Below are 20,447 nucleotides of genomic sequence, written 5' to 3'. Positions count from 1 at the left end.
ACTGTCGCTGGGAAGGTAAATAAATGTCTATCAGGGATGATCTAGACGGTGCTTGGTCCTGCCATGAGGGCAGGGGACTGGACTCGATGACCTCTCGAGGTCCCTTCCAGCTCTTGGAGTCTATGACTCTACGAGCCAAGCAGCCTCTCTGACGTGGGGTGGTGTCAGGCTGCTTTGCTCTCTAATCGGACCTGGGCCTGTCCCCTGCTAGCTGGAGAGCCACCAACTACAGCCATTTCTGGGGAATGACGCTGGACGAAGGCATCCGCTACCGGCTGGGGACCATCAAACCGCCCCCCACGGTCATGAACATGAATGAGCTGCAGGTGAGTCTGTGTTGCCTGGTCCGAGCCTTAAAAGTCATGGGGGTTGGCTTGTGTCCCTCTGGGGTGTATCGTGGCTGGTGAGGGTCTCATCCTGGCTGTGGCACTTGAGTCCCACTCTCCTGTCCTGGCCTCCAGTCAGGTTTTGATACCTGTGTGTGTGTATGGGAAGAGGGGGGTGGAATTATCCCCTTTGAGAGACAGGTAGATTAAGTGACTTGACCGAGGTCATACTGCAAGTCTGCCAGAGCTGGGAATGGAACCACGGTCGTGTATAACCCTGTCCGACACTGACTCGCTTTCCTAGTCTAGCTAAGCATACCTGTGCCCCTCGTGCTGGAAATGGCTCCCTGCTTTGGGAGCCGCCCATGGTCTCAGAGACCTTTGATTACTGCAGAGCTGTGGAAGCCCTGGGCTGTCCCGATTCGATTTTACACACAGACAGTCCTTCACTGCGTGAGCTTCAAGGCCAAGTGCCTGAGCTGAGCCCAGGAGGGTCCATGTAACGGGGGGCAGGCCTGCCTGCAGTGCTCACCAGCGAGCAGGCGTGCCCAGAAGCATGCACGCACATGTGCACAAGTGTGCTGCTCACCCGGAGGCCTCAATGCACTAGCATGCACAGGGACTCGGGCACGGGGGCTGTGTGTCTCTGTGTGTAACCACAGGCGGCAGGGCGGCTCCGTGCCAGTTACGGCAGCCTGCTTTGAAGGCTGGTTCCGGATACAGGCAGGGGAAGGGGGCATATTCTCTGGAGGAGGCTGCGGTCTCCCCAGAGGAACCTCCAGGGCAGGGATCCAAAGCCATGCCTGGCTTTTTTTGGAGGCAGAAGTGGGCAAAGATCCCAGGCCTCGGAGTGAGGGGGAGAGCTCCATGGGGGTCTTGTGAGGCCCGTTCTGGTAACCCCAGCTCAGCAGATTCTGCCGCGCCGTCCCTGGATTCTTTTCCTTTTCTTCCCCTGTTTGTTTCCCATCGGAAAGCAAGTTCTGTGCGGGCCCCCAGGCCCTGCTGGGTCGCTGCTGAGTCTGCAAAGCCGGCCTGCTGCACGGTGCATTACCCCGGACACATTCTGTCCCCAAAGCCCTTCCCTCTGGGCATGACATGGCCATGGAGGGTGCCGCGGCCGGCGCGCGGGGAAGGCCGACCGAGCACTGCTCAGATCCGTTCTTTTCCAAGCACGTTCTTGGAGAGCAAGACGCTGTTTTTCCAGTCGGGACAGGGGAAGTCAGCTGGCTCGGCCGGGCAGGAAACGCAGGCTGTCAGCGGATGGGACAGGCTGTTCTTCCAGCTCACGCTATTGTTCACTGGCTGCCCTTTAGTATTTGTCTCTGGGCGCTTCTGTTTGACCCGGGACTCGGGGGCTGGCTAAGCCGGGGCAGGAAGAGGTGCGAAAGGAGGGAAAGGTCACTGCTGGGCGGTGGAGGGCGATTGATTTCATTCTGCACTCAGCCGGGCCAGGGGCTGCGCCCAGTCAGGTACGAGCTGCCCCTGCCCGACTGGGCGCTCCAGCTGGGAGCAGAGCTGTGCTGCTGCCGCACGGGGGTGGCAAAGATCGGGGGGCCTCAGGATTCAGTGGGCTCCGGTTCCAGGACCCTCAACAGCGCCTCCTGGTGGTGATGGCAGCAATGCAGCCACCCTAAAGCAGGGTGAAATACTCTGCCGATCTGCACCCTGCCCTGCTCCCCCTGCACGGTGCGGGTGCGTTAAGAGGCCTGGGCTTTGGAGTTGAAGACTGAGCTGCGATCCTGGCTCATGCCTCTCCTGCTGCGGTGCAGGGCCGGGGCAAGTCTGCACAGTCGAGGCTGTTCTCCATCACTGCGGGGTCACCACGCCTTGCTGGCTAGGAGCCTCGTTTTTCACCAGGGACGGACGGAAAATCCAAGGCTCACCCCGAGCCCTAAAATAGTCCCGGGCAGCTCCCAGGCCCAGTTGATTATTTTTATCCTTCCTCCCACTGGGAGCCATGATCTGGCTGCGGCGCGGAGGGAGGAGGAAGGGAGATGCCACGGCTGGGATGGCCTGGCTTTGTTTTTCTTGGAGAGCCCCTATCACTGGCTCCTGGCATGAGATCGCTCAGGGGAGGAGATAAGCACCAGTATCAGCTCACCTTCCCTCGGCCCTGTGCGGGAGGCGCCCCTGTCCAAGGCTGAAGTGTCCTTCACTCCCTGGCCATGCGTATTTTTAGAGATGCTTCCTGATCACAGGGAAATGCTCCGCACTTGAATTGCATCCACCCCGGGGCGTGGCTGGCAGGCATCAGGGGGCTGGCCAGTGCTGGACTCCCAGAACCCGAGCGCAACGCCCCTGGCGCTAGGGGCTGTACACGCCCAGGGAGAGGCAGCCCTGATCCAAGGCACCAGCAGTGTCACTAGATGAGACAGAGGAAGGATTCGGGTCCCCGAATGGAGGTGCAAAGGGTAGAAATTTCCAAAAAACCCAAGCGACTTATGAGCCAAACGCTCAGGATACAACTAGGCTGTGTCTAGACTGGCAAGTTTTTCCACAAAATCAGATGATTTTGCGGAAAAACTTGCCAGCTGTCTACACTGGCCGCTTGAATTTCCGGAAAAGCACTGACGATCTCCTGTAAAATCATCAGTGCTTTTCCGGAAATACTATGCTGCTCCCATTCGGGCAAAAGTCTTTTTCCGAAAGACTTTTGCACAAAAGGGCCAGTGTAGACAGCACAGTAGTGTTTTCTGCAGAAAAGCCCTGATGGCGAAAATGGCGATCGGGGCTTTTTTGCAGAAAACCGCGTCTAGATTGGCCACGGATGCTTTTCCGCAAAAAGTGCTTTTGTGGAAAAGCATCCTGCTAATCTAGACGCGATTTTTCCGAAACTGCTTTTAACGGAAAACTTTTCCGTTAAAAGCATTTTCGGAAAATCATGCCAGTGTAGACGTAGCCTTACACTGCATCCCTCTTATGCAAAAGCCTATGCAAATAAAACACAGATTAGCATATTGCCGCACTTCATTTGCATAATTAGGGCCCGTTTTTGCGCAAGAGGCTTTTGTGCAAAAAGGAGAGCTACATCGACTCTGAGTTTTCTTGGCAAAAAATATGCTAATGAGGGACTCGTTTGCATGAGTCATGATCTCATTTGCATATTTTCTACTAATCTGTTTTTTCGGTAGGGTTTTTGTCCAAAACCAAGCAATGTGGATGTTTTCTTTTTGTGCAAAAACCCCTTTTCTCGCAAGATCGGTAAACTTCCTTTTTTGGGGCATAAGGATCTTGCAGGAAAAGGGGTTTTTGCGCAAAAAGAAAACATCCACACTGTTTTTGCACAAAAACCCTAGTGAAAAAACGGACCGGCAGAAAATATGCAAATGAGATTGTGATTCATGCAAATGAGTCCCTCATTAGCATATTTTGGCCGAGAAAACTCGTGTAGACGATCCCTTTTTGTGCAAAAGCCTCTCGTGCAAAAATGGACCCTAATTAATTATTCAAATGAAGTGCAGCAATATGCTAATCTGCGCTTCATTTGCATCGGCTTTTGCACAAGGGGGATGCAGTGTAGATTAGCCCCGTTGATGAACAATGGGACGCACTTGTCAGAGTGGAAGGGACCTTGACACGTCTTCTAGTCCTGCGCCTTTCACTCTCGGCAGGACTAAGTATGAGCAAGACCAGCTCTGACCGGGGCCTGTCAAACTCAGGCTCCTACGTGCCTGTCCCGTTTGCCAAAGGGACTTAGGCGCTTTGTAAAGTTACCTAAGGCAAGGGGCATTAGGCACCTCCATCCCTCCGACGGTCTGAGCCCCGGTGCCTTGCGCAAAGTGAGTGGCAGAGTCCCAGCTCCCGAGTCCTGATCCGATTGCCGAGGGGCTTGGGATTAAGGCAGCTGCCTGGGGGGGGGGGGGGGGGGCGCTTGCTTGGGGGAGGCGTGGATCCTGGGGCGGGGGCAAGGCCAGGCTCTCAGCTGGCCTCGGGGTATCTTCTCTAGAAGGGCTCCTCTCTTGAATGCAGCCTGGAGCGCCAGCCGCCCTCGGCCGTGGTGTCCCTGGGGCTCAGCCCCCCGTGCCCCGCTGAGGCGCCCTGTCTCTGCCTCTGCAGATGAGCGCGGACGCCGACGAGCCGCTCCCCAGCCATTTCAACGCTGTCGCCAAGTGGCCCGGACTGATCCTCGAGCCGCTGGACCAGGGCGATTGCGCCGGCTCCTGGGCTTTCTCTACAGCAGGTGAGACGCCCGTCGGGCCACGGCGCCCGGCACGGCGCTCTGGCAGGGGGCTGACGGGTGGCTGGTGCATCTGTTGCACTAGCGCCCTCCATACCTGTCTCTGCAAGACCCCGGCCACCCCCTCCTCTTGCTGCCAGGGCTCTGTCCTGCTGCTCAGCTGCTAGCGGGGCGGCTAGGACGGGCCCCGGCTCCCAGTTGCCCCGACTCGATTTGGCAATGCTGGACCCACCTGCCGTGTTGGCCTGTCCTTGGTGCCCCGCGCTGGCTGCTCCCTGTGCCAGATCAGGCCCCTGGGGGGAGGCTGACGGGCCGGGGGAAAGGGGAATGGCTGGTTCTGCTGTTAGAAGCCTCTTAACCACCCGAGTTTTCTCCCAGGGGTGGCTTCGGACAGGATCTCCATCCACTCCATGGGGCACATGACGCCTGCCCTGTCCCCCCAGAACCTCATCTCCTGCAACACCCGCAACCAGCAGGGCTGCAGCGGGGGCCGGATCGACCGGGCCTGGTGGTATCTGCGCAGGAGAGGGTGAGCCTGGCTGCTTCGGGAGCCGTGGGGCCAGGCCGGCCCGCAGCGGGGCAGCGCGAAGTGCCCGGATCTGTGTCTGGAGGTTCAGACCTCGGGGAGTGCGGGGCAGGGGGGCGGCTCAGAGTGGAGAGTCCCAGCTGGAGGGGAGCGGGGCAGGAATACGGCAGAGGCCTGAGGCTGGGCTTGAGGGGCACTGGCAAAGCCGTGTTGGGAGAGAGGGCAGGACGTGCTGCATTGTGGCCAGCTGCCAGAGCACGGTCTGCCCCCTGGCACAGTTGCCTCCAATCTAAGGTGGGGCCAGCATATAGTCAAGCCATCATGGAGCTGCACTGGGAATGCCAGTCCTCTCTGTCCAGTCGTCCTGGGAGCCAGGGAGCAGCGCGTGGGCTGGGCCTGCTGGGGCAGAGCTCCGTTCCACATCATGCTGTGCATCCCTCTCTAACAGTCACCGTAGTGACAGAGATGTAGCCGGGATAGTCTGGTGCAGCTGAAACAAAAAACAGGACAGTGTAGCACTTTAAAGACTAACAAGATGGTTTATTAGATGATGAGCTTTCGTGGGCCAGACCCACTTCCTCAGATCAAATAGTGGAAGAAAATTGGCACAACCATATATACCGAAGGATACAATCAAAAAAATGAACCCATATGAAAAGGACAAATCAAATTTCAGAACAGAAGGGAGATGGGGGGAGGTAAATGTCTGTGAGCTAATGATATTAGAGGTGATAATTGGGGAAGCTATCTTTGTAATGGGTAAGATAATTAATGTCTTTGTTTAGGCCGAGGCGTAAAGTGTCAAATTTAAGCATTACAAAGATAGCTTCCCCAATTATCACCTCTAATATCATTAGCTCACAGACATTTACCTCCCCCCATCCCCTTTCTGTTCTGAAATTTGATTTGTCCTTTTCATATGTGTTCATTTTTTTGATTGTATCCTTTGATATACATGGCTGTGCCAATTTTCTTCCACTATTTGATCTGAGGAAGTGGGTCTGGCCCATGAAAGCTCATCCCCTAATAAACCATCTTGTTAGTCTTTAAAGTGCTACACTGTCCTGTTTTTTGTAACAGTCAACCTGTGGAACTCCTTGCCACAGGATGTTGTGAAGCCCAGGACTTTAACAGGGTTCTGAAAAAAACTAGATAAGTTAATGGAGGATAAGTCCATCAGAGGCTGGGAATGGGCGACAGGGGAGGGATCACGTGATGATTCCCTGTTCTGTTCACTCCCTCTGGGGCACCCGGCATTGGCCACTGTCGGCCGACAGGACACTGGGCTGGATGGACCTTTGGTCTGACCCAGCCTGGCCCTTCTGATGTTCTAACCCCGCCCCCTTGCCTCCTAGGGTGGTGACTGACAGCTGCTACCCCTTCACCAGCCGGGAGAAGGACAGCGCCCCCGCAGGCCTGCCCTGCATGATGCACAGTCGCTCCACGGGCCGAGGGAAGAGGCAAGCCACCCAGCAGTGCCCCAACCCCCAGACCCACTCCAACGAGATCTTCCAGTCGACCCCCGCCTACCGCCTCTCCTCCAGCGTAAGTGCTGCTGTCCCGCCGGCCGGCCAGGCTGTGGGTTTGGCTGGTACCCTGTGCGGAGCCCAGCCCCCCTGGGCTGGCCCAGGAGGCTGGAGGCTGTCCCCACCCGCTCAGGGCCAGCAGGCATCGGAGGGGTGGGGAGAGAGCTAACCTGGGTTAAAGCCCAGGGTCTCCCCAGCTACCCCCCTCCCGGTCTGGGGGTGACCCAGCCCTGCTCTGTGATTGCAGGAGAAGGAGATCATGAAGGAACTGATGAAGAACGGACCTGTGCAAGGTAAGGGATGCCCCCCGTTCCTCCAGCCCCTGCTGCAGGGAATCCCCTCCCCCATCTGACTCAGGCACAGACCCCCTGACCTCCCAGCCCCGGGGAGCCCCCTGCCTGTGCAGACCCTGTTACTAGTGGCTAGGCGATTGGCCTCCTTTTGGGCCAAGCCTCTTCCCCCACGTCTGTCCGGCAGCTGCCCTCTGCAGCCATCCCTGGCTGCATCCAGCGCCAGGACCTTGCTTTGGGCGTGGAGCTGGCGGGGAGATATTAGCCTGGCGTGCTGGGCTTGGAGGAACCCATCCGATCTTAGGCACTGAGAACTCTGCGACGCCAGGTGATTGTGAGGGCCGGCCGGCTGGAAAGTAGGGGACTTTCCCGGCAGAAACGTATCTGAGGCAGCAGCTCAGCGGGGTTTTGAGGGTCCCATCCTGTAGCAAGAGGAGACAGGAATTAGACGCAGCCTGGGCGTGAGTCTAGAGCCAGGACCTTTGTGCTGTGTTTGTACAGCTCCTAGCACAACGGGGTCCCAGTCTGTGACTGCGGGCCCCACAACCGTACAGAATAGAGACGGCGACGTCAAAGATGATACCCAGACTATACACTTGAGTGAACTCAGTAATGCTGTTCATTAAGGGCTAGCCTGTTCCAGGCAGCGTACAGACACGAAGTCGCAGACTTACGGCTTTTTGTTTGTGCAAGTGTTTGTTTCAACATTTAAAAAAATTGTCCGTTGGTATTTAAATCTCTGGAGAGTCAGTTTCACGGACTATATCAAGGTCCTTGGTTTTCCGTTTTTCTTTTCTTTTCTGTACAGTAGTAGCGTTTCTTGAAAACATTTTTTAAAAAGGATCAGAAATCGGTGCCAAAAAATTCACTTCCCCCTTCTCTGGGTACATACAGGCAGTCCCCGGGTTACATGGATCCGACTTACATTGGATCCCTACTTACAAACGGGGTGAGGCAACCCCGCACTAGCTGCTTCCCCCCAGCAAACCAGGGAGACGCGACGCTAGCGCCCCCTCCCCCAGCAGACCAGGGAGACGCGACGCTAGCGCTCCCCCCCCCAGCAGACCAGGGAGACGCGACGCTAGCGCTCCCCCCCCCCCCAGCAGACCAGGGAGACGTGACGCTAGCGCTCCCCCGCCCCCCAGCAGACCAGGGAGACGTGACGCTAGCGCTCCCCCCCCCCAGCAGACCAGGGAGACGTGATGCTAGCGCTCCCCCCCCCCCCAGCAGACCAGGGAGACGCGGAGCCACTTTTCTCAGCAGACACCTCAGCTTGAGAATAAAGGACTGAGGGAAGTGAGGTGTGGGAGAATAAAACTGAGCTCTGGAGAAATGTTTGGCTAGAGTTTCCCCTACAATATGTACCAGTTCTGACTTACATACAAATTCAACTTAAGAACAAACCTACAGTCCCTATCTTGTACGTAACCCGGGGACTGCCTGTATTGGAGGATGGGAGGACAGAAAAAAAAAGCAGCCAACAGAGAAAAGCAAAAGTATAAAAGTAAAAGCTGTGGCATATGGTGGTTTATTTCACAAATTGCACACTGTTCTCACGCATTGCCTGTCAAACTTTAACAGAGCCTCCCGTGTATACTTCATCTAACTTCTTACAACCTAAACACAACTCTCTGCTGTACTGGATTTTCTTAATGTCAATTTATTTTCCTGTTCTTGAGTGGACCTACCTCTGGGTGAAAATCTCTAAAAACGGAGTGCTAGCTTTTGTGACACCTGGAACATGTTCAGTAAAAATCAGTAGATACTGAAAACCAAGGGCTGTAAGTGTGCCAAGCTAGGTAGTCGCCTCCAGGCCCTAGCTCAGCACTGCAGGTTACCACATGGCCAGGTGCCCGGTGACAGGAAGGGTGATGCTGTTTAATGATTAACAAACTGTAAAATTCTTCGGCTTGTTGAATGGATAGTAAAGCTGCAGTTAAGCTGATTCATGGTCTCTGTGGCACAAGTCCGGCTCTCCCATCACGAGGACCATGTTCAATTATTAACTGCAGGTAGCTGATTGCAAATTCCTGTTGGCTTGATTTTTAATCTGCATGACCCTACGTTTTGCAAACGCTCCCTCTGCAAGACTGGCACAACAGCCTAACGGAGTGAGAGAAATCCTGCTCGAAAACCCGGAGACGTTCATCCCATCTGCACTAGGCTGCCATATGTTTTCAGCCTGGCTGACTTTCCATTGAGATAAGCAAACAAACAAGAAAGAACAAAAGTCAAGTCTGCTGGGGGCGAGAGCGTAGCGTGTGCATCTCAGCCTGAGCGAGCATGCTGCGGTAACTCCACCTCACACAAAATGTGCGGTACACACAACCTCCTCCACCAAAGTCACCTAGCTACTGACACCACGGGCAGAGGATAAGAGGGGGCATCGGCCGGGAAGGGTGTCTGGTCTCAAGGAAGCAGAATGAGCCCTGCACACCTAGATGACCCCTATCTGTCTCCTCGCCCCATGGTAACATTGTTCTCTCCTCCCCATCCACAGCCATTATGGAGGTTCATGAGGATTTCTTTGTGTACAAGAGCGGGGTTTATCGGCACACGCCAGTGACAGCTGGGAAGCCGGAGCACCACCGGAGACAGGGCACCCACTCGGTGAAAATCACAGGGTAAGGAGGGCCGGTTGCTGCCTCTTGCGCTGTAGCTGTTTTTGTGTGTGCGTGCACGTGCCTGCCAGACGTGTTGGGCAGGGTTACCTGGTTCTGGTTACGGAGAAGGGGGCGTGGGCGACGGCTGGGGGTGTCCAGGTGTGTCGGGAGGGCAGGTTAGGTGTTCCCAAGCGCTGTGCAGGCGTGGGCACAGAAAGGAGCGTGAGGGGGTGTTGGCCCGCCAGGGGTATTATGGGGCGGTGTCACACCGAGGCACTGGGCGGTTTGCAGAAGCGGCAGGGTGCTGTGTATGCGGGGGCGTTCGCCGGCTGGCCTGCGAGTGGCATTGAACGCGTGCCAGGCCGGCGCTGTCTCTAGAGCGAGGAACCAAAGCCCTGTGGGGCCAGGCAGGGAAAACAGAGGCAGATGGGCAAGGCTACTCCCCTCTGCGGGGAAAGCGAAAGTTTTTCCCCAGGCTGTGCCCCAGGGAGTCTCCGGGAACCACTGCCCTCAGTGGGGTGGGGGCTGCCTAGCAGCTCAGTCTCCCTCCAGAGCCAACCTGCCCAGCCCCCACCGGTCCCCAGGAGAGCCGGGGCTGTGTGGGCCAGCCCTCATTGCCACAGGAGAGACCGCCAGGCCGGTGTCTCCAGCAGCCTGGTCCGGCCCCAGTGCCCCTCATGCCCGCTGGGCCCATCTTGCTGAATCAAAGAGGAAAAACAAACTCATGAAGAACACGGGGGCAGGGGGGCGGGGGGGGCGGGTTAATGCTTGTGAGAGCAGCCGGGCCTGGCGCCTGGCACAGGTTGGAATCACAGAGCACTAGAACTGGGAGGGACCTCGAGAGGTCATCCAGTCCAGGCCCCTGCCCTCTCGGCAGGACCAAGCACCATCCTCACCGGTGTTTCTCAGCCAACAGTACGAGTCCTCTCGGGGGCACTCGAGAGAAGTCGGGGCGGGGGGGGGCATGTCAGCACCACTGAAATGTGGAGAAACCTGAAATTTTGTGGTACGTTTTACAGCGCTGGATTATTTTGGTACTTTTTACACCCAAAAATGCCATCACCCGCCCGGCTACGATGAAGTTGTTTAAACAAATGTGTTGCAACGGTAGAAACAAAATGTGTGTGTCTGAAAACTGTAGGGACTGGGGGGACTTATTTTTTTTTAAAAGGGGGGTGTTTTATAAACAAAAGTTGAGAACCACTGGTCTAGACCATCCCCGACAGGGTCTGTCTAACCTGCTCTTAACTATCTCCAGAGATGGAGATTCCACAACCCCCCTGGGCAACTTATTCCAGTGTTTAACCACCCTGACAGTTAGGAACTTTTTCCTAATGTCCAACCTAAACCTCCCTTGCTGCAGTTTAAGCCCCTTGCTTCCTGTGCCAGCCTGCCCTTCCCTGCGCTAGTCCCGTCCAGCGCCCTGCACTCAGCTCTGCCAGTAGGGTGGCCAGGTGTCCAATTTTGAACCGGACAGTCCAGTAGTTGAGGATTCTGTCCGGGAAACAAATTGAGAAAATAGGTCCAGTATTTTCTAATTAGGTAAGTGTTAATATTATTAGGAGTATCAGTACGTAGTTGTGCACTGCCTGGCTCACGCTGCGTCGGTGTGTTTACCAGCCAGGCAGTACGCATCTCCTGCGTCGCCGGGACCGTGCGGGGGACGGGCAGTGCCCCGGGATCTGCATGCACCCGGATCAGTCCCGCTCCCCGCCAGCCGGTTTCCCCACTCCGCCTGACCCCCTCCCAGCCAGCCCTGCTTCCCGCTGGCCAGTCTGCCCCCCCCCGATATCCCCCAGCCAGCCCCACTCCCCCCCCCCCCCCCCCGATCTGAGATCAAGTGTGTCCAGTATTTTTTTTTTGAAGCCACCTGGTAACCCTTTCTGCCAGTGCCCTCCAACCCCGGCCTGCAGCCCCCCTGCTGTCCTACCCCTGAGCATCCGCACTGGGTTGCACAGTGGGTGCTGGGTTTGTGCTTAGCAGCAGCCGGGGCTGCCGCGGTGGAACGCTGGTGCCACCTGGGCGGCTGAGGCCTGAATCCTGTCCCTGCGGCAGATAAGGCCAAAATGCCCATTGGCCCCCCCAGGGATGCAGGAAGGGGTGGGGGTAACCCCAGCATGGCCTGTGCCCGGGCAGCATCCCTGGCTGTATGGACGCGGGTACGTGGGCGATGCAAGTGCCGACCGCCCCGTCTGCCTGCCTTGTTCTCGCCGTTAGGCCGGGCGCTTGCTCCCCACAGGGGCACCCCCCGTCCCTGTCACCAGGATGGGCCAGCTGGCAGCACAGCCTGTGGCGGCTCCCAGGTCTGCCCGGCTCTCCGCTGAGTCATTTCCAGGCACAGCCCTTGAGAAACGCTCCCTGGGTCTGGGAAGACCCATCTCTCCCGCAGCGGAGGAAGGGAGTTCTCCTTCCGTGGGCTGGAGAGGAAGCGTGGGGCGGCGGGGTAGGGGGAGAGATGAAAGGAGGGGGAAGTGAGTCCTGTGCTTTGGGGCCCGCCGGCCGTGAGTCACGCTTGGCGGCACTCGGAGGAGGGGGTCGAACCCCCGCTTTGTGCTGACCGAGCCGCCGGGGATGGGCTGCGGCGCCCCCTCGGGATGGGACTCCAAGTGGGGCCCCCACTCGGGCTCCGAGCTAGCTGAGTCGCCCCTCGGCCCTTCTGGGCTACGGCCTTCTGCTCGGGCACCCCCTTCCCAGCTGCAAACAGGCCGGGCCGACAGCGCTCCCAGACTGGACGGACCGGTCCGTCTGGTCTCCGTCACTTGGCGCCCCTAGTTCAGCCTGGGGCGCGGGCTGGGGAGGGGACAGACGCCCCAGCCCAGGGCGGTGGGTTGGGGTGGAGGAGCATCGGCAGAACTGGGTGGGGCTGAGCGTGCGAGGACAGGGATGGGGCGGGCTGGGGGCTGGGAGCGAGGGGCACTGGCTAGAGCTGTGGAGGGTGGAGGAGCCTACACCTAGGACAGCAATGTGCAGGGCCCAGGGTTGGAGCGGTGTGGGGGGGGGAGCGGCCCAGGGCTGGAGTAGGAGGGGAGTGGGCCGGTAGGGGGGGGGCAGGGCTGGAGTAGGAGGGGAGTGGGCCGGTGGGGGGGGGCAGGGCTGGAGTAGGAGGGGAGTGGGCCGGTGGGGGGGGGCAGGGCTAGAGTAGGAGGGGAGTGGGCCGGTGGGGGGGGAAGGGCTGGAGTAGGAGGGGAGTGGGCAGGAGTGGGGGGCACTGGCAGAGCTATGCAGAGGAGGGTTGTCCAGCACTTGCCCCCTCTGTTCCTGGCTCCATCCCTTCGCATTTGCCTCCCTCCCCCCCCCCCCCCCCCCACGCTAACGCTGCCTGGCTGGGTTCCTGGAGCGAGCTTGGCCCTTGGGCGGGAGCCATGACTTCGGGGCTCTGCGCCATCTCCCCGAGCCAGGAAACCAGCAAATCTAAACAACCCCCCCGCCCGGCACCTCTGCAGCCTGCAGCCCAAACCTGAGCACTGAAAATAAACCGCGCGTCGCCGTGGTTACCCCTCCCACACCAGGCGCCAAACACTCCCGCGGGGCGGCGGGGCGAACCTGACGCCCTGCGCGAGCCCGGAGGCACCTTCCCCCGTCCTCTCTGGGCCTGCTCACGGGAGAGCTGCGGCGGCCAGCGTGCAAAAAGCCACCCGCCAGCCAGGTCCAAGGAGCGGAGCGGGGCCACGTTTACACTCACGCCAGAATCAGGGCCCACCCAGCTCCACGTGCGTGTGGGGCAGAGGGGTTGCCCAGTGACTCCTCTTCTGTTCGTTCCCGCTGGGGCACCTGGCGTTGGCTTCTGGGGGCGGCCAGATGCAGAGCGGCCGTTCCCATGTTCTCCCGAGGAGCGTTGGCTCTGGCTTGGCTTGCACGGCGACTGTGACACATGCGTGTTCCCCACCCCCGGTTCACGGCTGCCCCCAGCGGGAGCACGTGACGCCGAAGGGCTCGGATGAGCCGGGTGCATCTTATCCAGGTGCTAGGCTTAGCCGTGCTGCCGGGTTTTCACTGGCACTGGGCGCAGAGAACCTGCGAATAGGTCCACGGGGGGCTCGGTCCAGATCATGAGCCAAGGGAGCCAGTGCACCTTCCGGAGGATTAAACCCAGGGGGCTTGGTCTCCAGGGCCTGTTGGCCGCTGCCTTTCACCAGCGCGGATCCGTGTAACTGCCTTGTAGGGGGGAAAAGCACCAGAGTTCGGCACCGGCTCCTCCTGCCAGGCATGAGTTGGGCTGGATCCCTTAGGGGAGTGCTGCTCCCCCCGACCCAGAGCCAGAGCCGCGCAGCTGACCATCTGTTCCTTTCGCTCCTGCCGCAGGTGGGGAGAGGAGAGGACGCCCCGTGGGCAGACCCAGAAGTACTGGGTGAGTGCCGCATGGATCCTTCCCGTCCCCGGCCGCGGGCAATGAAACCAGCCTGGCACCGCAGCCCCTGCACGCCGGGGGCTGTGCGGGTCGGTTGGCGCGCAGCGGGCGGGTTCGTGTCCCACTGGCGCGGAAACGCCAAGGGGCAGTCGGAAGGCGGAGGGGGGCAGCCTGCAAGGAGGTGGGCCGCCCGCAGACTCGGCTGCTGACGTCTTTTTCTTGCCCCCCTCCCGCAGGTCGCTGCCAACTCCTGGGGCAAGCACTGGGGAGAGGCCGGCTACTTCCGCATCGCCCGGGGCGCCAACGAGTGCGAGATAGAGACCTTCGTGGTGGGCGTCTGGGGCCGCGTCAGCATGGAGGACATGCGGAAGTGAGCCAGCCGGCCGGCCTTGCCTCCCCCGGCCCCGCCACGCCCCGCCAAGCCACAGTGATCTGGACTCAGCCACAGGCCCCTGCTGCAGACCCTGGTCTCCTTCACTCCCCCGAAGGATCCCCTGCCGGCCGCCAGCCTCTCCCAGAGCTACGTGTGGCTCTGGGAGGTCTGGCACCCCGGGGCCTGGGAGAGTTCATGGAGCTGCCCCTGAGGCACGTCGCCCTTTCCTGGCAACACCCCCTTCCTGCCAGTCCCCAGCCGGAGACGGGCTGGGGTCCCTCAGGGATGCTGCTTAGTGAGGGGCAGGTCTCCTGTTCGCGCTCCTCGGGCGGGGCCTTCGTGCCGTGGCTGGGGCGCCCGACGTGCGGCCCGTGGAAGTGAGGCAGCCCCGCGCTGGCCTCTGGGGATGACGCTGCCGCCCTCGGGGTCCCCTTGCCCCAGCCTTGTCCCCCAGCACTGGGCTTTTCCCCAGAGAGCTGAAGGGGTCCCTGGGGCTTCCTGGACCGCCCCCCCCGCCCGCTCTTGAGAGACCAACCTATAGTTAACCCTTTCAACTCCCCCGGGAAAGCAGTCTGGCCCTCCTGCCGCCAGGGCACCACTGAGCCACGCCCTTGTCAGGCCAGGGGCAGGTGTTTACCCCTTTGCCTCTTGCCAGTGGGCGAGGAGGTGGCCCAGCCGGCACGGGGAGCAAGAGCCTCTCGCCTGAGCACGGAGCCGGGCAGGGGGGGTTTCACCAGCCTCGCTGCTGCAGTGGGTCGGGGGAGTGGCTAACGTGGCTGTTCTCTCTCCCCCCCACCCCCAGCCATTACACATCTCTAGCATCTCCTCAACCCTTAACACCCCGAGCAACACACGGTCTCCTGCAGGAACCCCCCGCTGCACCCCTGGGTGCACACCTGGGTCTCCCATGCCAGGCTCCAGGGATCTCCAAACACAGAGACACAAGCGCAGACACAGACACAAGCAGACACACAGACACAAGCACACACAGACACAAGCACACACACCCACACGGACACAAGCACACACACGGACACAAGCATGCAGACACGGACACAAGCATACACACAGATACAAGCACACACACCCACACGGACACAAGCAGACACACGGACACAAGCACACACACGGACACAAGCAGACACGGACACAAGCACGCAGACACGGACACAAGCATACACACAGATACAAGCACACACACCCACATGGACACAAGCACACACAGAGACACGGACACACGCACAGACACACACACACACACACACACACCTGCCCTTCCACAGCCCCCCTCTCCTCCACGCTGGCGCTGCCCTGCTCCCCAGTGTCTCCCCTCCAACCCACCTCGTGCAGGGCCCACCAGGGCCAGGCTGGGTTTCTGCTGACACCGCGGGGGCGGTGCACTCGCCCGTAGCTTATGTGTGCTGAGCCCTTGAAAGTGTGTCCCCAGCCCCTGGCTGTTTAACCCCGGCCCCACGCTTTGTCCTGGCCGGCAGGGTCTTAGCGCCTAATCCCAGCCTGGCTAAACAGGCCATTGTTGGGAGCCGGAGGCCGCTGGGGCGTTTGCGTTCGGTGCCCTTGCTGGCGCTGTCAGCGGCGCGGCCCGAGTCGTGACATAAGCCCCCGGCCTTTCATGTCCCTGTTAAAACAGCCCCGTGCTTCTGCCTGGCTGGAGCGGCGGGGCCGGAAAAGGGGCTTACAACCAGAGTGGGAACCCTGGGGTGACCGCAGGGGCAGAGATCAAAGCCAAGGCTGGAGGGGTCAGGATGGAGAGATGCAGCACACTGGACTTTGGGGCAGGCCTGAGACGAGGGGCACCTGGGTCGGACTTTGCTTCCTTCCTGGGCTGGGGGTGCTACCACAGGGGTGGGGAACCGTCTTGGAGTCAGTAGCTGCTGACCCCCAGAAAAATCAGTCAGCTGCTCCCCACATTCCCCTTACACATCAGAGCCTAGGGGGGACCCAGGCTGTGGGCACCCCTCTGCTTTGGGGTGGGGCCAAAAATGAGGAGGTGTGGGGGTCTGGGCAGGAGGGAGGGTGCAGGTGTGGGCTGGGGATTGGTGGGTCTGGGAGGGTGGCTGGGTGCAGGTTCTGGGCAGGAGGGGAGCCCTGAGCCTGGGGTGGCAGATCCAGGCAAGCCAGGGACTAAATCCAGCCCCCAGGCCATAGGTCCCCACCCCTGCTCTAACAGCAAAGCAACCAGCTGGGAAACTCCCTACCCCCCACCACCTCAGTGCCTGAAGCTCTCCAGACTTCTGCTGCTATCCATTGCCCCTGCCACTCTGCTTCCCCGCAGGCCCCTGGGCAGCCCTGGGAATTTGTGGTTTGGCTCCGAAGGGCTTGGAGCATGTAGAGATGCCCCATGACCAAGCAGCTCTCGGCACTCATGCTGGGGAGCAGAAGTGTTTGTCTCCGGACAGGGCAAAGATGGAGCAAAGCCAAAGGGCACCCTTGACTCCACTCAGTGGCTACGTCTAGACTGGCATGATTTCCCAGAAATGCTTTTAACGGAACAGTTTTCCGTTAAAAGCATTTTCGGAAAAGAGCGTCTAGATTGCTACAGATGCTTTTCCGCAAAAGCACTTTTTACGGAAAAGCATCTGTGGCCAATGTAGACGCGCTTTTGCACAAAAAAGCCCCAATCGCCATTTTCGCAATCAGGGCTTTTTTTGCGGAAAACAAATCTCAGCTGTCTACACTGGCCCTTTTGCGCAAAAGTTTTGTGCAAAAGGGACTTTTGCCTGAACGGGAGCAGCATAGTATTTCCGCACAAAGCACGGATTTCTTACAGTAGGAAGTCAGTGCTTTTGTGGAAATTCAAGCGGCCAGTGTAGACGGCTGACAAGTTTTTCCAGAAAAGCGGCTGATTTTCCGGAAAAACTGGCCAGTCTAGACACAGCCAGTGTGTGACACTCAGCATTTCAGTGGCAAACTCATACGCAGACCCTGGAGTGGGTTTTCTACTCCCCTCCATGATTCTACCCCACCTGAAATGCTGCTCTGCCCAGTGCCTGCCCTCCTGTGGCAAATTCCCATTGTCCCACTCAGATCGTAGCTGTAAAAAACCATCAAAAACTCCTCACCTGCCCGGCTCCCTGGCTGAGAAAGAAACGGTGCTGACGTGAAGGGCAGAGCCTTCAAAGAGTGCAACAGCCGGCTCTCCATGTGCAAATGGGTGTGTGCGCAGCCAGCCCTGCCTTTGTGCTTTGCACACGCAGGAGTTGCTCACTAGGGGATGAAATTTGCCCCTGTGCAGATGCGGGCGCACGGAGCTTTTGGGGCACTAGCCTGAGGTGCATTCCACACCAGGGGCGCTGAGGGAGGCCTCTAACATCTATGTCTGAGCTGTGGACCCAGGTAAAACAGGGCCCCAAAGGAACGGAGACATTCCTCCACCTGCTGTGCAGCTGGCTTCCAACCAGAGTTCTCCGCCAGCCGCAGCTCTAAGCTGCACCCAGCTGGGAGATGGCTCCGTAGAAAGCCAGGCAACTCCAGGGCCGCAGTCTTAGCAGAGTGGAACTAAAACCAGTGTTCCCTCTCGTCCATCCCTGGGTAGATTTTTCCCATTATGCGCGGAATAAATGTGTATGTGCACCAAGGCGTGACAAATGTGCACCAGCAGGAGAAACAAAAAAAACCAAGCTGTGGGCGCTCTGCTGATAAGCTGGGTGGCATTTGACTCTCTCCTGAGTACAGCTTCCAGGGAACACTGACGGAAACTTTCTCCCTAGCCTGTCACTTTCCAGGACAAGCAAGGAATCTGCCTTATCCCTATGGTGCTAACGGGCCCAGTGCAAGAAAATGTCCATTGCTAAGGTCCTTGATTTGGGGAATTTATCCTTCTGTCGATGTCAGTGCAAACACCTCCCCCCCCCACCCTTTGACTTCTGTGGGAGCTGCTCTCAGCCTCCGGGAGCTAATGTTACCCTTCGCAATGTTTGCTGATGGACTCCCAGTTTCCCCTGGTTCTTGCAGCCTGGAGCAGGGGAGAGACGCGCTCTCAGTGTCTCTCCGGACCCAAAGGGTCGTTACTGTCAGGCCAAAAGCCCCGTCCACACAGAGAGGAGAGAGGCTGTCCAAGAGGGGCAGGTGCTTTGCCAGGATGCTGGAGGGGCCGTGCTTAACAGCACGGCTGTGTCCAAAGGCAAAGCAAGATCACAATCCACCTGCTGAGCCAGCTGGCGGGCTGCGCGGCGGGGTTGCATTTTAAGAGTCTTATGTATTTATTGTGCTTTTTATTATTTGTACATAAAATTATTGACGCGTCTTATCAGCACAACTCCGTCTTTCCACTGGGCCCGGCTGGATTTCCCCAGGGGGAGTTCGCCTGCTCCAGCCTGCTGCACTTGACAGTCAAGCGTGGGGGACCTCGCGGGGCATCGGCTAGCCTGGCTTGCGGTATCGCCCGGCCCACAGATTTCTGGACGCCTGAATCCAGCCCGGACCGCCAGCTGAGCTAAAGGGCATTGTTTTAGCAAAACACCCTCCCTCTTGCTTTAAAGTCTACCCGCCATGGAGCCCCGCCCCGCCCCGGGGACATTCCAGGGGTTAATCGCCTTCGGTGTGAACAAATTGGGGCCTGAATGCATCTGGATTCATTTTCCAGCCTGTGGGTCTCTTTCAAACCCAGTCTGCTGCATGATAGCGCCCTCCACCTCCCAGCTCGCCAGCCTTGCCTTTCATTGCCTAGCCTTTCAGAGCAGAGGATGCGCTGGGCCTGCCCCCCCCCCCCCCGTCCTGTTGCCTGGCAATGCAGGGTGATTGGCGGGTAAGACTTGACGGAGGCCCTGTGGGAAGCAAAGGCTACTATCAAATCCTGCGGCAGGTCGGCTTCAGGCCTCAGCAAAACAGTGCTGGTGAGCTTTGCCATTCGCCAGCTGCTGGGTCCAAACCCGCATGCTGCAGGGCACACGCCTGCCCCAGACTGGCAGGGGTCAGGCAGGAACGCCCTCTAGAGACAGATTATTCCATCCCGGGCCAGTGGGAGGTTTCCTTGTGTGTTCCTCTTGCCCAGCTGTTGGGAGCAAGGAGATACCAGCTTGGCTGCCCCCTGCCTCCATCCAGCCTGACAAGGCTTGTCTCCCAGGGCTAACTGGGACCGAGGCATCCCTGGGTCAAGGAAAAGGCTGGTGGTTTTGCTGGATGCTGTTCTCCGGGCCAGATTCTCGCTGGGGCTCTGAACTGCTGCAAGGATTCTCTTTGCTCCCCTATTCCCCTTACCGCCGAGGTGAGGCCGGGCGGGGGAAAGGCACTGCCAATCGCCCAGGAGCTGGCGCAGGGTCGGCTCGCTGTGCCCTCCACCCAGCCCTCTCCCTTGCACCTGGGCCGCCCCCTCCCTCACTGAGCCGTCGCTACCCAGCAGCGTAGGGCAGCCCCTCACCGGGGCCTCGCGCCGCCCCTCCGCCCCAGTGAGCAGCCTTTCCTTTAGCATCTCCCGCTCTGCCCGTTGATTTTCCACTCCCCCGCCCCCGGCTCCTGGCCGTGATTGTTCTCTGCTGCCTGGCAAGCGTCCGTGCGGCCGGCACAGGAAATTCTGCACAAGGCTGCCGCTGCCCCACCAGGGCTCGCGAAGGCAAAGCTGCCAGATTTCTGCCTCATTAACGGCTGCTCGCTGGAGCTGGGGGAGGGGGGCCGGTGGGTGCTCCCAGCTCAGCTCGAAGCCTTTGGGGGACCACAGCTGGGCAGGGCCCTGGGCTGCTAGGGAACTTAGTCGGGCCGGAGGAGCCATCCACGGCTGGGCAGGTAGTTCAACACACCTACCCCTTCCTGCAGCAAAGCACCTGCGCCCGCCCTTCTGCCAGCAGCACAGCCGGTCCCAGGGCGCTGCTACGAGCCGGCGGGGGCTCCTCCGTGGCCCTAGGAGGCAGGCCACGTTCCCCCGTGGTTTAGAGCCAGCTCCATCGTGGCAGCCGCCCGGCGCCGGCTGCAGCAGCCTCATGCCACAGTGCTGCTTGTGTATGGCATTTGGGGGAACCCTGTGGGGTTTGGCCCCTGGCCCGGGAGGGGCACATTGTGTAGCCTCCAGGCTGGCACACACAACGGCCCCCTCCCCCCGAGCATGCGGGAGCAGGGAGCCGCACGAGGCAGTGACCCCCCCTCCAACCCGGGTGGTGCGGAGGGCTCTCGGTTTACAGCACTAGCAGGAGAGCCCACAGGCAACACTACACACCCCCTCCACCCTGCACACCAGTGTCCTTGGGCCAGGCTCAGTCGTCCCAGGGCCAGAAGCGCCCGGGCTGGCTGCGCTTGCAGAGCCACGGCAGCGTTGTGCACACGGCCAG

The 20,447-nt window shown here is 59.4% G+C and overlaps 1 protein-coding gene across 1 annotated transcript in view; it reads left to right on the top strand.

Annotated features, from left to right (window-relative positions):
* TINAGL1 (tubulointerstitial nephritis antigen like 1) overlaps positions 1–18,436 on the top strand; it is a 33,703-nt gene extending 15,267 nt beyond the window's left edge. Inside the window, exons 5-12 of the mRNA XM_075909074.2 lie at positions 212–326; positions 4,383–4,506; positions 4,882–5,032; positions 6,385–6,574; positions 6,803–6,848; positions 9,346–9,469; positions 13,751–13,796; positions 14,033–18,436. Of these exons, the coding sequence (XP_075765189.2) occupies positions 212–326; positions 4,383–4,506; positions 4,882–5,032; positions 6,385–6,574; positions 6,803–6,848; positions 9,346–9,469; positions 13,751–13,796; positions 14,033–14,170 (934 nt within the window). The 3' untranslated portion in view covers positions 14,171–18,436. The remainder of the gene's footprint in view (positions 1–211; positions 327–4,382; positions 4,507–4,881; positions 5,033–6,384; positions 6,575–6,802; positions 6,849–9,345; positions 9,470–13,750; positions 13,797–14,032) is intronic.
* The last annotated feature ends 2,011 nt before the right edge of the window (positions 18,437–20,447 follow it).

The sequence above is a fragment of the Pelodiscus sinensis genome, chromosome 26, assembly GCF_052426305.1.
Source record: "Pelodiscus sinensis isolate ZL-2025 chromosome 26, ASM5242630v1, whole genome shotgun sequence".
Lineage (NCBI taxonomy): Eukaryota > Metazoa > Chordata > Testudines > Trionychidae > Pelodiscus > Pelodiscus sinensis.
This window is presented reverse-complemented; position numbering and strand designations above follow the sequence as displayed.